Source organism: Rissa tridactyla, chromosome 3 (assembly GCF_028500815.1).
Source record: "Rissa tridactyla isolate bRisTri1 chromosome 3, bRisTri1.patW.cur.20221130, whole genome shotgun sequence".
NCBI lineage: Eukaryota > Metazoa > Chordata > Aves > Charadriiformes > Laridae > Rissa > Rissa tridactyla.
Genome location: NC_071468.1, coordinates 18,116,248 through 18,128,198, shown reverse-complemented (window position 1 = coordinate 18,128,198; position 11,951 = coordinate 18,116,248). Strand labels below are relative to the sequence as shown.

Below are 11,951 nucleotides of genomic sequence, written 5' to 3'. Positions count from 1 at the left end.
ACATCATCCCAGGCCACACCAGACCATCCAGGGTAATTTTACCAAAGAGACAGACAGCATCATTAAAAATATTTCGTTTTCTATGTGAGTAGTATTGTCACTAACGTAAACAAGGTCCAAATAAGAAGTCATTCCAGACTAAATAATTAACACAAATAAAGATGTCATTAGACAAACCAGTGGCTTAGCAGTTGTACTCAAAACCCCTATTCTAAATGCAACAGGTTTGATTTTCATCCTGTCCTTCCTGTTTGCAGCTGAGTCAACACCATGATTTGTGCACTGCATGACTAACCCATTCTGCTGGGCTCCAAAGCATGTTTAAGTTAGGTTCTTGCATGGTGACCATTATCACCCGTTGTCCAAGTACCTCACCAGTAAAGGACTTTTATCCTCAACCACAAAGATGTGAAACAGCTTTCCCAGTTTCACAAAGGGAAAGAGAGACCTACCGACATTCAAGAAATCTGCTGATTAGCAGGATCCATGTGAGGTGTTCTCCTTCCAGCCAAGCAACCTAGCCACTGGGATCTTTCCTTCTGCCTGGCCTGCCTTGACTGCAAAATAGCACAGACAAGAGTGTACACAAGAAGATCGGAAAGTCTAAATTTAAGGAGTTTTCCCTGGTAATCCATTGATAAGCTAATAATTTAGATGATGCTGCCAACAGTATGCCCATCGTGGTGTTTATATCCAAAGAACCGATAACCTAAATATGCCTCCTGTAGCTTGAGGGTTTTTATAAAGCTCCCATATAATGCTCTCCTCTGAAGCCAAGGTTTGGAGATCTTCGCTTTTTCTTCTTTTGTCAGGAAAATTATTTCAAAACAATGTTGTTAAAGACATCAAAGATGCAATACAACTGACAAATTTCAACATTTGACTATGATGAAAACTGCTGTTCTCATTGATGGAATCGGAACACTTTCTGAAATGTAATGACCACACTAAAGGGTCAAGGGGCACTGATCAAACGGCATTGCAGAAAGCACTAAAAAAGGTGATTTCCACCATCACTCAACTCACACCACCTCTAGTGACACAGCTTTCCAAGGCACTGAAACGTGTTCTTCTTCCAAAGAGGAAATGTTATATCATTTTACTTGGACTCATGAGCCATATTAACTGAAGATGAGATACTTTACGCTTCACGTACATACTGTGGTGGAGATTATAGAGCTTCGTTTCTTCAGTAACTGCCATGCATTACTGTCACAGTATTGTCTAGAGTTGAAGAGCAGTACACAGGTTTATGGATAATCCATGTCATGATACTTATACCAGTACATGTTCCGTCATGTGTATTTTGGACATAGAAAGCTACTGCAAAGGTTAATACAAGTCTGAATTTTTCTAACAAGTGTCATACAGCAGGTGTGAGAAATTTTATAACGTATAATAATTCACCTTGGCAGTAACCCAGCTTCTCAAATATTACTAAATTATTACTTTGTAACACATGCCAAAACCGACTTCTCTTTAGACTCTTATTACTAAAACACATACACTGAACTAGGAAAAATATGCACCACAAGACATGCTTTTATCCCCTTCAGTGCTTAACTGAAAAACTGAGTTGTACATTTGTCTGTGTAATAATTTAACGTATGTCAGCCAAACATATCTGTATCTTTATTTCAATTAAATTAAAAACAATCTGCAAGTATATTTATGCAACGTTCACTATATACACATGATTTATGCAACTGCAAGGCAATTCTATGTATGCTGATTAATCTATCGTTAGTAAAACATGACAATAGCTATGGAAGTTGACCAGTGAGTGCTCCTTTTCACAAGTGCCTGTTTTCATGGCATGACTGAAAAAGAATAGCTACTAGCCATGAAATGGATTATCAGTAAACCTTAAAAAGAACGTGACATAACCTAGCAGAGATTAACAGTCTTCTAAATGTAGTAGTATATTCACTTCGGATGATAGTGCTGCTTTTAAAAAAAAAATTCGCTGTCATCTTAATGATGTAAGACTTTCATCTGCTCTATCTAAAGAAAGCAATAATTAGACATTATGCTTCCTGGCAAAAATTTATTTTTGAACTGGCACCATAATATTTCAGAAAATAATAATAAAGTACCTCTTTGGTGAAGCCTAGGTACCCCCTACCACTCATTGTAACAACTTGTAAACAGGACCGCAATACAGTGCTTGGCCTTAATCCTAGCTCGGTTAGGTACCACAGATCTTCCTCACAGTCCTCACAATTTTAGGAAGGTATTTTAAAGCAGGGAGTAAAGCAAAGGAAAATTAAGAAGGATATAAAGTTCCCTGTTCGAGATTTAAAAAAAGTGCATAATGTTTTCATTCCAAAAACTGTGCCATTGTAAGGAACCGATGGATACAAGACTTTCCTTCCTGTACTGGACATTATTGATCATTACACAAACACAGTCTCTGCTCATTGGCCAAAGAAGTCCCTCAAGTCTGTTTTCTGGTACAATCAGTTGTCCAATTACTTTAGAACAATGTCCTGCATACTAAAACAACAATAGCAAGTTAACCAGTTTTTCCACTAGAACGTCTGTTTTTGCAATTCCATTTCTGTACACTGTATTTCCAATCTATTGGAGAGTTTTTAGTGTTTGGCGTACACATCCCAACTCCTTGGCACCACCAGGTTCAGTGCATCCATTGCCAGCAACAGACGTAGCACCAGGAAAATGCGACTCCCAGCGCAAGGGATAGTTCAGGAGGAATGGGCATTCTCCAGCAACGGTGGTCCGTCTCGATGCATCGATGGGTGTGTGTGCTCCCTTTTGTAAGTTTTTGGAGGAAGCTTTGGGATATGTTGAGAAGTGCTTTGTCGTGGAGGAACAGGTGGTCCAGCAACAGAATGGAGGTCCACATCTTGTGGTATCAAAGGTGGTGATGGAAGATGCCTCCGTGCTACATGTGGAGAAGGTGTCTGAGGGGGAGGGGGAGTAAACGGTGATGGACTGTTTGGGAAAAAGGTGTTACCAAGTTCGCTTTTTCTCCCCAGTGGTGGAGGTTGGAGGTGTAGTGGTGAGCTAGAGAAAACATCTGGAGTTCGCACAGGTTCTCGTGGTGGTAACACAGGAGGGCTTTCAGGGGGGTCAGAGATGCAGGTCCGGTCAGGCACCGAGTACCTTGGTGAATACACTTTAGAGGTTGGTTGCCTAGGAGGGATTGCTGGTGGGCTGTCCAGGTGCGCAGAAGTAATCTGAGGTACACAAACATTTCATTCAATAAAATTTTAGAGTGGTAGTAAAGAACAAGACCCTGCTGTGAAATGACAGCAGAGCTGCTGCCCTGCAGATTGCTCTTATCCAGTTAAAAAGGAGGCACAGCAAGCAGGTGCAGAATGAAGATGGGGAGTAAGGAAGCAAAAGGGAGTGGCAGCGCCTGAAAAACATGTTTCTCAGAGTGATGCAGACAGAAGAGACGGAGACTGGATGTGCAGGGGGAGAGCAGGGCTATATCAATGCATGAGTTAAAAGCCAAGGATGGAAGGAAGGAAGGAAGATGCACGGAGAGGGACAAAGGCAAGGCAAAGAATGGTCAAAGCAACAATTTCCATGCTAGTTCCATGCTTGCTGAGTAGGTCTGGACGTCTTCCACCACCTCCCCAGTAACAAGCACTGGGGGTGGGTAATAACACCAGATATTTCTCCAAGAAAATGAGGAAAAGGGAGAGGCAAATGATGCTGAACAGGGAAAAAAATAAACTACACTCAGAAGGTGGAATTAAGTAGTCAGAATTACTGAACAGTTCCCAAGCTGCAGACCACAGTGACAGGGTAATTGGTCTCCAACACCCTACCACGTGTATGATGTTCTCAATTACATTTTGGTAGGAATGGGATGTGTTAAACTCTGCTGGCTAACAGCGGAGTCACCTGTAGTCTGAAAACAACAACTTGCTGTAGAGCCATATACAAGCCCTCTTCAAAGACATACATGCTCTAAAGTAAATTTTGAGTGGGATTTTCAAATCCACCCAATTCTCTGAAGTCACAAACCACCTCCCACTGAAATCAAGAGACATTTGACACTGTCTGCAACAAAGGCTGGGTCAGATCCCAAACGCAAAAGGAAAATGTAGCAATGGCTTCAGCAGGCAGGAAGCAGGACAGGTAATCAAGAAAGGAAAGCAAGCACTGGGCACCACAGCATCAGTGTCAAATATTCTAATGAACTTCTTCAGAGGACTGAGGTGTGTACGTCACTTTCCATCATTACTACATACTTACATTCTTCAGGTCTTTACCCCCACTCATACACTCCAAAATGTTACTCTGGGACAATTATCACAGATGGAAACACCTGCCTGAAGCCTCAACTTCTCCCAGACAATGTGAGAGCCTGAGCATAGTGGATCAGTAGATAAGAGACATTTCTAAACCTAAATTTAGGTCCCCTCTGTTAATTTTCACTTGTGGGGATGAGGACATAAAGAGGCAGAGCTGTGAAGGCTTGAAATACATGGCTACTTGCTCTTTCATATACAGTGCTTCAAAAATACATGTACTGTCTTTAAGAGTTACTTTTCTATCATACCCTGCCCTCTGCTCTCAGAAAAAAAAGCCCTTTTTTCTCCTTACTTACTTTTGATGGGGAGGATTCAGCTGGGGCAGACTCTGGTCTTCTTCGTGGAGGAACTGGAGGGGGGACGTGAGCTTCATCTGAATTTTTGGTAAAGTTTATGGATGACACAGAAGCAGATCCTAGCAGACATAAAAAAAGAATCCTGATAATGATGAACTTTTGTTAGACTCAGTATATTTCCTTTATTGCTGCCAATAAAGGTGTCATAAATAATAAAGTAATTGCTCATAAAAAGCAGCACAAATCAATAAGGCGTTAAAGAAAGACAATGAAACAACCCTCTAACTTGCAGCTTCCAGACAAACTGCTTTTCTGAGCCGCAATCATCTCTGTGGTCATCAGTTTCTGCACATGCTTAAGTAATCCTCGAAACCAAAACCACACCACAAAGTTGCTCTTGTATCACAACAGCACTAAAACAATATCCCAAACCTGCAGTCGATGGGCCAACCCAACAATGAAGAAGTATCTTCTTCTGAAGAGGCATTCCATACACCTGGGTTGGACACTCAGCAAAGTCACTGCTCTGCTAAGCAACTTCTGCTTTTACCAAGTCATTTGACCTCCTCATGGCAACCAGCCCTCGCACACGACAGGAGGCTACGTCCACTATAAATTACTGAAAGCACATCATAAAATATATGAGATTCCTTGTTTGTTGGTGAAGACAGAAGAAAAATAAGCATGGATGGGTCCTGATGGATTTAAAGCAGGGAAATACTGATTTTAAGTTCTGCAGGAAAACCATCCGTGTGCACTGAAGCCAATTCAGAATGGCAGACAGCAGAATAAGGCACTCACAAAACATTCATTTTTATTCTCATTGTTCACCATCAGCCAGATACTCACCAAATACATTCACCACATATACGTATATGGCAGCAAATCCCACAAATGTTTGTTTGGGACATATATGGGCACTAGAGATGTATTTCTGCCTCCCATTTTGACAGTCTTCCCAAGGACCTGTAATACTCCCTATGTAACACACCTAATTCTGTTCAGTTTCTCCCTTTACAATAAAAACTTACTTAAAAAAAAAGGAGTAAAACACACTGAAAGTTTTTGCTGCCACAAGCAGACAAAAGCAACTATTTCTATAGTCACTTTAGAAGACTAAACATGATTTCACCTGTTTAACACCACAAAATCTAATACACACATTCTTGGTAGGCTGTCTGTTAGCACCTACTTGCATGAAATGGACTTGAAGGATCTGAGTCAAACACACTGCAGGCATCTGTGTTACTTGAAGTAGCAGAAGCAGGGGGAGGGGTCAAAGGTGTTCGAGGAGAGTTTGGTGCAGACGCTGTAGTTTCAGTCTCACTCTCTGGGATGCGGCTGTAGCTAATTTTCCTTGGCTCCTGTTGCAGTGGTGTAGGGTGTCTCATGGTACCTGGCCTTGGATTAGAGGGACGAACACCTGGGGACTTGAGAGGATAGCTGTATTTTTTGGGCTGAAATGACAAAAAAGATAGTATCAAAGAAAATCAAAAGGCCACAAGATCCCCTAAATGTAGTTTTGTATTTACAAAGTTAGAAATCTAAAATGACTTCTGCTATCTACGAAAGACAAATGTAAGCATTTTTTGAAAAAAAAAAAAAAAAAACAAAACCAAAAACCAACACATTGAATACTAACAAATCTTGGTGGAGGCTTGACATTTCGTGGCTCTATCTCTAATGACTTGTTGAACAGATAGTCTGTAAATTCTGTCTCCATGCTGTTTCCCATTGGATTCAGGTTTTCAAAAAATCTCTGAAATAGAAGAAGGTAGAAAACTTGTCAGCTAATACTGTTTGTTTCTACTGCACAAATGATCCCAACTGTTCCAGAGAAGAGAGAAAATGCTGGAGTCAGAAGCGATGATACATTTTTAAGTTATTAAATCTATTTGTTGTCAGCCCTTTGCTGGCAAACAAATTGCTACTGCTATGCTTCGACTAAAAAAAGACTGTGCAAGCTGTCCTAAATACTTTCTGCAGTGCAAAAATCAGACCAGGTTAGCTCAAACACACACTTCAGAAGAAGCTGTATGTAGCCTATTTTTACACTGATGCAGGGAAGACTGCTCTCAGAATGCATTCTTGTCAAACCCTGAGGAGAGCAAATAACAAAAGAAAGTCTTGCAGAATCTCTTAAGATAACCTGCCTTAGGATTCTCTGAAAGTACATAGCTCAAAAGATATTTTAAAAAAAAAAAAAAAAAGGAGGAAAGGAAAGCAAACAGAGAGAGGACTGATTAGAGAACACCACAGACCAAGGAGAATAAACGCCAGGAGAAAGAAAATGTGAGTGTCATCACCACCAACACATGATGTAATCACAGTGCTACCAGGTAAAACTGGAATCATAAAGGCAGTGTAACAGATGAGGAAAAAGACAACTGGGCTCACTGGACAAATAAATACAACTGAGCGAGGGACGATGAGAATCTGGTAGTTTCTGTTCCTGTTTAACACTGCTTAGTAAGAAGATCTACCTACCAACATCCCAATAGCTGGGGGGAAAAAAACCCCAAAACGCACCAACCTGCAAGCATTGAGCTTTCTGCCCTTTCTTACAACGAGACCTGAGAGATATTTTATGACAGACCTTCTGTTCAGTCTGACTGAATCTATGTGAGTTCAGTCCCTCCTTATGGTCTATCAGCTGACAGAGTCACCACAGAAGTAGCTCAGTGCATGGACTCAAGGAAATAATGCCACTTACCCTGATGTCAAATTCCACTCTCAAACAATATGGCTGGTTCTGGTACTGCTGTATCTCTCCTGTTATTTCAGCTACCTTTCTTCTCTTGCTGAAGTTTATAAGTTCTTTCCCATGTCGCTTTAGAAATTCAGGGTTGCCTTCTTCTGTTTTCAGAATGTTAGTTAAGTAAATCCCTAAAGAGCACACAGAAGAGGTTCTCAACACATAGTACAAAACAAGGAGGAAGTCCCATGACTGCAATATAAAGAATTTTTTTAAAACTTAATTTGCACACTCTAATTATTTAGAAAAACTTTCTGTTAGGGTCCATAAGAGAATCACATCTGATTTTCAAATAAGGGCAACAATTTAAATATTCTAATATGCCTGTTCCAGAAAGCTGCCTTTTTTGCATCAAAATCTCAGAGTCTATGCCTCTTTCTATTGTTTAGGAAGCTCACGCAACTGAACACTACTGGCATTTTGCAAGATAAGAGCACACTGAACTCAAGTGCCTTCTCTCAACTGTTCTGCCTCAATTCAGCTCTACTCCATTGGAGACGCCAGCTAAGCTCCAAAAATTTTATTTCCAGGTTTTATTCTTCTGTTCTACTCTCCACTCCTGGCTTCATAATTGCATCAATTCATTTGAAGATTAGAAAGAAAAGAACGCTTTCAAGTCCACAGATAATATATCTGTAACTGTCATTATGACTCTTCTAAGTCTATGTACTTGAAAGAAGAACTGTTACATTTGATGATAAAGAAGAGGCTTCCTTCCCAAACTCTGTTTTTATAGAAAGAAGACTTTTTAATAGAAATACAATTCTAGTTATAAGAAATTACGAAAGTTAAAATTCTAGCTTTATTTCTTGGAATTCTTGATGGGGAAGGGGGTCCTTCTTTTTCTACCAGTTAATGGCAATAATTATTTCTAATGTAACTGCCTTTCGTTTAAGGTATTCATGGTCACAACACCGTTCAAACCACACTGAAAGTAAAAATGAGTAAACATATAAATAAGGTATCACAGATATACTTATTTTTACTGCAAATAACATCTGCAATTAATAGTCACTTCAATCCTTCTTTCACACATAGGCAATTAATGTCTGGGCACCTGAAATTCACACCCAACTGTCCCGTTAAAACTGACTTCTCTCTATTGTTCATATTCTGTTTACTGCCCTAGCTCAATACTTTCCAAATTTTTACGCATGATACAGCTCATTCAAACCAAACGTACTTACCAAAAAAAGGCACACAAGGAGGATTAATGGACCTGAGTTTTGCCAAGTATTTCTTATAATGATCCTCACTCAGCTCATAAGCTTCTTCTAAAATCTTCTTCTGGCGACTTGGAATTTGCTAAAGAAAGAGAGAGGGAAGAGGCTGTTTGAAAAGACAGGGCAGAGGTGTCGCCCAGCAACAATACTGACAGTAACGGCATCCCACTGATATTGAAGTCAGTGACCATGAGGACAGTGTGCCACCATCTCAGGATCTTTTTCTGCATTTCTTAAGTGAGGATTGATTTCTTGCTTCTGAAACCAAGAAAAAAAAAAAGCCTAAAGCCTCTCTATCACACCCTGATTGATTCATTTGTCAGGGGATTTACCTTCCTTGCTCCTTCTTTGAAGGACATGCTTACTGAAAATACAGGTTTTTAGTGTAGCTAAGGTGCACTGCATTACACTTCCATAAGAAAAATGGAAAACATTTCACTGTACCTCAAACGTGTGATCCAACCTATACACTGCTGCGGAGTTCATAGCACTGACAATCTCAAGGACACCATTAAAGTTGTTTAGCTCTTGAAAAACTTGCAGGATCTCAATTATCCGGCTCACTACAATTACTCTTTCCTCTAGGTTTTCTGTTTCTACAATGCATCTAAAAACACAAGAACATCTGATTTTGTATCAAAGCACTGATTAGTTTTCCAAAATCAAATATTAAGTTGTAACACAAACACACATTAAATGTTTATCAAATTACTTGACACAGTTTTGAAAATGTTTAGAGAACAAACATTTGAAAATATTCTAAGAATAAAAAATGGAGACGATTACGGTAAAATTCTCACAGGGACCAGTTCTAGCATCTAAACACAACTTAAAACTGGAATTGTCCCAGAACAGAATTTTTCACGGTATACTTCTGAATGGACTGTATATGTCCAGAAATGGAGTAGGTACGGACTCAGGAAAGTCACTTACTTTTCAAACCACAAAGTGAGGTTAGTTGTATGTCTTATCATTTTGAGAAGGTTGGGAGAATTAATTTCTTTATCTTCCTTTGTCCACACACTTCCAACTAGTTCAGATGGCTGCACAGCTCTAGAAAAGTAGATGCATGTATCAAAAAACGTAATTAAAAGCAGGAAAGAAGGTATTATTTTCCCCAAACCTCTTTATTTCGGGTGAATTTGTAAGAATTTATTTCCAAATGTTAATTAAGGTATCGCTTCTCTTCTATAATGTTAGGCCCCCCACATGACTAAGTGACCGGTTTTTCTATGCTTCTTTTTTAGTGTGTAAATATTTCTTAATTTATGTGACTATTAACCACCTCTGTTCATTTAAATGAAGAATGAAGTCTACATCTCATTCATCATCATAAAACGTGAGCTTCCAACACCTGAACAACCTCTCACAGACAGCTGGTGAGATCTGACATGGTCCATAATTTGCTTCACAAACTAGGGTATGAAGAAAACTGATTTAATTATGTTCATACTTCTCAAAGGTTGATCTAGTCGGAAAACATCATGAGAAACCTGCAGCACAATGCAATTAACAGTATGCATCAATCACATGTACTGCATGTTAACTTGGGGAGGATAAGACAAATACTGGTTTTAGATTTTTTTTCTGAAAGAACAGCAATTAATATACAGCACTGGTAAAGTCCCTTGACCTACCGTGGGGCTTCACAGCAGGGGCCCGCAGAAACAATTTCATGCTGGAGAATATTTTGGTTTGTATCATGTGTTTTTTCAATGGAGGAAAGTTACCTGTAAAAATCTGACTCAAGTAAAGTGAGCTGCCGAGCAATTTCTATTGGATGCAAAGTGAGCAAGTCAAAAGTCTCTGTGTGTCCTGGTTTGCTTATGTGCCATTCAATTGCCGGAGGTGGGCTCTCAAAAGTAATGTTGTGACTTGGCCCAATGGCTTGTGCCTGCTTTTTCCGGTTGATTATCTTTGTGATCGATTCAACCCATTTCTTCATCGCTTTGCCTGGCACACAGAGAGAAAATGACTCTTTAGTTACTCTTAATACTGTTTTTCCGAAGAGGTCAGTATAATTTAGGAATCTTGGGATTTAAACCCAAACCCTACTAAATTAAAGCAACCATATATTCTTTAGAAGCGCGTTTAGTGTTCTTCACACAAGCCTCAAAGCATTCAAACATACAGACAAGAACTCCTCAACAGCCAATGCTGAGCATGCCAAGTTTGTCCAAGCAAAATTCAGAACATCCGAATTACGCTCCTGCTCCAAATCAGGTGTTTGCCTTTCTTTTCTGGCTTTACAATGAGTTTGAGGGAACTAGCCTTCTTTTGCCCAAAATGCACTTCTGTAAACACCCTGAACTTTACGCTTTGGGCAAGAGTCCATGCTTACCTCGGGTAACACAGAAGGGCAAAAAAACAATCAGAGAGAAGCTTCTCCCTCTACTGCATTTAGCATCAAAGCTCAGAATAACACCCAAAGACCAAATGCCTGTTTAGCTCTACACCAGAAGAATTTCAGGCATAAAATGGCAAGTCCATCGAAAATATACCAGTAATTCACATTAAACCAGCTGGATCATCCTCCCTCTCTTTTTAATTGCTAAATAACCATTAAATACTACTCTCACATACCATTTTCCTACAAACTATTCCTGTAGCTGAATCAGTTTTTCTTAGAAGGGAACAGGAAAGATCTGTACAATCACAACTGAAAGGTGTCCTACAGGTCTAACATGTGCTGTGAAATAGCTGGAAAACCCTCACTTCAAAGAAATAGTGGTTTAAACCATCCAACTTTTACAAAAGTTACCTCTGTGTATAGTTTAAGAGGACAATCAAAACAATTATTCTGTCCTGATCATTACTCAGTTCTTATTATTTTGCATTATTTCAGTCCCTTTATAATAAAACCAATACTTATTTATCAGGATGTAAATACCATTCACTCTTCTGAATAGGGGCCAGACTTTGAATAAGTGTTGTTCGTTGTTGTTGATTTTTTTTTTTAATTGAGGTTTATTTTATGTTCTTTGTGAAGTATTTAATAAGCAGTCAGTCCTGTTTTGCTTTATCTGCTCGGTGAAAGGAAAAGGGATCCCATTCCATACCTCTGAAAAGGGATGCTTTACGATAAATGCCAGCACTTAAGAAACCGTAAGTACCTCTTACTGTTCCAATGAATTCCTCCAAACGTTGCAGAAGATCAGCATCTCTTTCAAAGTCATAGAAGTGGTGTTCTACCCAGTGTCGACATACGTTTAATACTCTGCAAAAGTACAATACAGTCTATCTTCATATCTAGCATTTCAAGGCTTTTAGTAGGCAAGGGCTCACAGGAATATCAGAATTGTCAGACCAAATGCAATTATTCTACTGTCGGCATTTCACCAGCAACCAGCTATAAGCACTTTTCTACTTTAAATTTAAAGAAGTCAGA

The 11,951-nt window shown here is 39.5% G+C and overlaps 1 protein-coding gene across 12 annotated transcripts in view; it reads right to left on the bottom strand.

Moving 5' to 3' along the window:
- Positions 1 to 1,610: 1,610 nt before the first annotated feature.
- SOS1 (SOS Ras/Rac guanine nucleotide exchange factor 1) overlaps positions 1,611 to 11,951 on the bottom strand; it is a 49,183-nt gene continuing 38,842 nt past the window's right edge. For 11 of the 12 annotated variants that reach the window (XM_054197471.1, XM_054197477.1, XM_054197478.1 and 8 more), the window contains 10 exons: positions 11,677 to 11,780; positions 10,294 to 10,516; positions 9,497 to 9,616; positions 9,008 to 9,170; positions 8,528 to 8,645; positions 7,299 to 7,471; positions 6,228 to 6,344; positions 5,778 to 6,042; positions 4,586 to 4,704; positions 1,611 to 3,200 (listed from right to left, as the gene is read on the bottom strand). In XM_054197471.1, the coding sequence (XP_054053446.1) occupies positions 2,706 to 3,200; positions 4,586 to 4,704; positions 5,778 to 6,042; positions 6,228 to 6,344; positions 7,299 to 7,471; positions 8,528 to 8,645; positions 9,008 to 9,170; positions 9,497 to 9,616; positions 10,294 to 10,516; positions 11,677 to 11,780 (1,897 nt within the window). In that variant the 3' untranslated portion in view covers positions 1,611 to 2,705. Of the gene's footprint in view, positions 3,201 to 4,585; positions 4,705 to 4,732; positions 5,205 to 5,777; positions 6,043 to 6,227; positions 6,345 to 7,298; positions 7,472 to 8,527; positions 8,646 to 9,007; positions 9,171 to 9,496; positions 9,617 to 10,293; positions 10,517 to 11,676; positions 11,781 to 11,951 lie in introns of those variants that run through there. The other variant, XM_054197479.1, reaches the window with a different exon arrangement.